The sequence below is a fragment of the Zingiber officinale genome, chromosome 2B (genome assembly GCF_018446385.1).
Source record: "Zingiber officinale cultivar Zhangliang chromosome 2B, Zo_v1.1, whole genome shotgun sequence".
Taxonomy (NCBI): Eukaryota; Viridiplantae; Streptophyta; class Magnoliopsida; order Zingiberales; family Zingiberaceae; genus Zingiber; species Zingiber officinale.
In genome coordinates, this window is record NC_055989.1 from 125,815,773 (window position 1) to 125,820,163 (window position 4,391).

Sequence of the window (4,391 nt, forward strand, 5' to 3'; positions counted from 1 at the left end):
ACGTGTTCTTAGGACTGCACTTACTCATACAATTAAAAAAATAATAAAACAAGAAAGAAAGAATTTAATTGATGAATTTAGTAAATTAGATAATAAAGTTTCTTTATGTTTCGATATTTAGGGTGATCATTGGCAAACACATTCGTATTTGGGTGTGACTTGCATTGGATCGATAACTCTTAGAACTTCTAAAAAATATTGTTAGCTTATAGAGTTTTTGATGAATCACATAATACTCATAACATCGACAATTATTATGTTTAATTTTAGAAGAATATAGATTAACTCATAAAATATTTTTAATATCAATAGATAATGTTAGTTCCAATATCGCTTGTATAGATAATCTAAAATTTATTTGTCAACCTATTATTGGTGGTTTATTTTTTCATATTCGTTGTGTATGCTATATTCTAAATTTATGTGTTCAAGATAGTTTAAATTTTTTAGAAAATTATATTAAACTAATTAGAGTTGCAATTTATTATTTATGATCGCATCCATTTATAATGAAACAATATGATAAGTTTTGTAAAACTAATGGAATGAGACCTAAAAATTTCTACGTGATGTACCAACACGTTGGAATTCAATATGCCAATTATTACAAGATTCATTTCAGTATAAATGATTATTATGTTTATTTTTTTTGCATAAAATATAATACTAATATATATTTATTTTCACAACAATGAAATATCTGTAGTAGTATCTGTGAAATTTTAAAAGTATTTAATGATGCAATCAAATAACTTTTTAGTGTTTATTATTTCACTACTTAATTAGTTTTAGAAAAATTTTCTAATATAATATTAATTTTAAATGAACGTATTAATAATAAATTTTTATCTTCTTATATATTAGCTATGAAAATTAATTGTGAAGAATATTTTTATTTTATTCATAAAAATTATTTAATTACATTTGTTTTAGATTCTAGATTTAAATTAGAAGTTTTTAAAAAAAATGTTAACTTTACACTTTAATTACAATTAAAAATTTTTCTTCTCTTGATCCAGTTAATATTATATATAATGTTATAATTTATTTATATGATATTTATAATCAATATTATGCAAAATATAGAACACAAACTAATATTTCTGAAATACAACAAACTATTAGTAGTAATTTAAAACATACAAAAACATAACTTTTATTAAAAAAATTGATGAAATGTCCACAAGGATCCTTAAGTTTCATACAAGAACTTAGAATTATTTTATGATTTTTTTATTTTAATGAAGCAGATAGTAAAAATTTTGATATCTTAAAATGGTGGTCACAAAAGGCTCAAAGGTTTCTCGTCCTCTCTATGATCGCCAAAGAAATTTTAGCTTGTCCAGTGTCAACTGTTGTTGTGGAGCAGACATTCAGTGCTAGTGGCGATATATTAGATGAACGACGATCAACTTTGTCTCCCGACTCATTAGAAACTCAAGCATTGCTCGACGATTAAACCATAGCCGAGAAAAGAATTCAAGGAATGTAACTTTTAGATGACGAAGTTGAATATTTTGATACCGAAAGAACGAATACAACAGAAACCGGAAATGGAAGTGAGTGACAACATCACTTTCAAATGTAAAAGGGTAAAAATGTAAAAGAACTACGTGGACTTTGATTCCCCTATACCCTAAGGGGATACGTATATAACTTAAATGAGTGCAAGCTCTTTTTTAAATAAATTTTAAATTTTGTAATATGATAATCTTGAACTGTGACGAACCGTGACAAATCTTGAACTGAACGGTGAACTGTAATCGTCTTGGGTGGTTAAGGTTAAGGGTCGACCTGCCATGAACCGTTGAACCGTCGGTTCTGAATTGTGGTCAGGTCTACATATACTCCGAGAGAACCTAATTTTTTTTTGTTTTAATTTTTTTTTTAGCTTGAACACTATAGCCCAACTCTTAAATCCTAAAGGCAAAATCTTATTGGCTTAACCCCAAACTAAAAAAATAAACAAAAAAAAGCTATTTAACAATTGGAGCGCCTCAATCGCGGACGGAAACGAGACGCAGCGTATCAAAATCGTGTGTGTGTATATATACACAGCCTGTACATCCACAATGCACATCCACCGTGGGTGATTCTAATGAGTTGGGACACTCGGAAGTGATGCGAGCATTTGGAAGTGAGTCGGGCACCCAAAAATGATTCGGGCGTCCAAACTCATCTCAATTATCCATGGTGGGTATGCACCATGAGTATGCACCGTGAGTGTACAAGCACGTATGTGCACGCACACACATACAAATGTTGCGTGCTTGTGCATTTGAGGTTTCTTTTTTTGATTTTTTAGTTTAATTTGTTTGAACTTGTGATTATGTTATTTTAGGATTATGCCTTTAGAATTTAGGAATTGAGTTATAGTATTACATATATAAATTTTAAAACATAAAATAAATTTTAGGCGGGTATAAAATGTGCGAGGTAAGATGTGAGGTATCATCTGTATGTATGTGTCACTTCAAGATTTTACTTTAGAATTTAGAAATTAAGGTTATATATATATATATATATATATATATATATATATATATATCTATATATATCGAATTCCTGGTAAGAAGAGGCAGAGCAGCGGGAGTGTAGTAGATATGTGGAGGAAAGGCTGGAAGAGGAAGGCCGAAGGAGACTCTGCTGGCAACGCTGAAGCTTCCCGCTCCAGGAAATTCCCTAAGGGGGATTCTGAAGACGGCGGGGGAGAGGATGACATCATCGTCTGTGAGGTACGGTTCTTCGCTGCTTGCAACCCTAAATGCCTTTTCTTGTTCTGAAACAGGTGAGGTCCTGAATTTCTTCATCTGATATATGGTGGGTTTGAATTGTAGATTTCAAAGAATCGGAAGGTTTCGGTGCGGCAGTGGCAGGGGAACGTCGTCGTTGACATCAGAGAGTTCTATGTGAAGGACGGCAAGGAAATGCCTGGGAAGAAAGGTCCACTCTTTTTACAATATTGATTTTTACAGTAGGTTCTAAGTAGTGGCTAGGGATTAGGAAATGCATACTGGATTTGTTCCCTTCCTCTTCTTAATAAAGGAGTTGGAATCCCAAGTCTTTAATTTTATTGAATTACTTAATTTAATTGATAAATAATACAAACTGTAGGGTTGTAAAGATAGAGCGAAGGGTGAAGGAAGGGGGAAAGGATATGTATCCCATGTTTGGGAGAAATTGCCAATGAAAAAGGTGATCCAGCTCCCTTGCTCTTCCTTCCTCCTATGTAATTTCTTGCCCCTCCAAGTTGGGGAATAAGGAGAGTGAAGAGAGTCGAGTCAAAAGCATGGATTTTACTCTTTTAACCTTAATGTTAAAGAAGCTTCTCTTAACACAGAAATATTATAGTCAATTTGAACTCAATTTATTGTTTATTTTATTTAAATGATATCCTCTAAGAATCTTTTCCAAATAAGTTAGTGTTGTTGTTAGTCTATGGAAGAGATGGTTTGCGTGAAGAGGCTTTTTTGACAAAGAGCATAATACATTATAAGTGTTACTACTTGTAGGATTACATTAAGGAATGACATTTAATGCATCTTGGTCCACCACAACTTGCATTAGGACTTTGTTCCTGGTTCATTTTGAATCAACTATCATCTATTTCTTTGTATTACTTGTAACTTTGTTGTTGTGTGTCAATGGATGAGTTTTGTGTAGGAGAGGTTGAATGGGTGTTGTGCCTTTAATTTTAGGTGTAAGTAAATGCAATAGATAAATTTATAGTAGATAATTTTGTTGTAAAAACTATTTTTAAATTTTAAAAGTTTTTCAGAAACTCCTTATTATATCCTTACTCGGTATATACATCTGATAAATTTGACCTAGTTTTAGGCAAACTAGTTGTTTTATAAAAGGGGCTCTCAACTCTTCTTGTTAATTAATATGCAATTTTAACCTTGTAGATTTAAGAGCAATGACTCTCCCTATGAAAATCTAAAAGACCTACTAGAAACAAGTTTAGAAATGTATTGCCACTATATGACTCAATTCTCAACCCAAACCTTTACCTTTGCTCACTCTGAGAACTTAAAGGCGATGCAAAAGTTGTACCAGTTCTTGTTGGAGATCCAACAAAACTTGTCGATGATTGAGCCTCACATGAATGTGAGCATCGCCATTACTAGACTTTGCTCATGATCTGACAAAATCATCAATTGCACCTCACGCGGAAATGAGCACCACTACTACCACTAATTTCTTGTGAGCATTGTGAACAACTATGTCTCATTTGGACCTGAGCACCACCGTTAGTAGCCTCAGCTCCATCCATCTAACCATTCTTGTCCTACCATGTAAATGCACCTGATAATGTTCAATATTTCACACTCTTCTTTAAATGATTATTACCAGCTTTGTAGCACCAAAAATTAAATATGTTACATGTC

General features: G+C 32.2%; 1 protein-coding gene across 1 annotated transcript; it reads left to right on the forward strand.

The window, feature by feature from the left end:
* The first annotated feature begins 2,558 nt into the window (after nt 1–2,558).
* LOC122049519 (RNA polymerase II transcriptional coactivator KIWI-like) lies at nt 2,559–3,273 on the forward strand. Its single transcript, XM_042610892.1, has 2 exons — nt 2,559–2,735; nt 2,838–3,273. Exons 1-2 carry the CDS (start codon nt 2,604–2,606, stop codon nt 2,964–2,966), a joined length of 261 nt encoding a protein of 86 aa, XP_042466826.1. The 5' UTR covers nt 2,559–2,603; the 3' UTR covers nt 2,967–3,273.
* Nucleotides 3,274–4,391: the final 1,118 nt, after the last annotated feature.

Bases quoted from the DNA above. Each gene is read 5' to 3' on its own strand.
- LOC122049519 (XM_042610892.1), top strand. From the start codon at position 2,604: ATGTGGAGGAAAGGCTGGAAGAGGAAGGCCGAAGGAGACTCTGCTGGC. The intron at 2,736-2,837 runs GTACGGTTCTTC...TTTGAATTGTAG, and splicing joins ATGACATCATCGTCTGTGAG to ATTTCAAAGAATCGGAAGGT.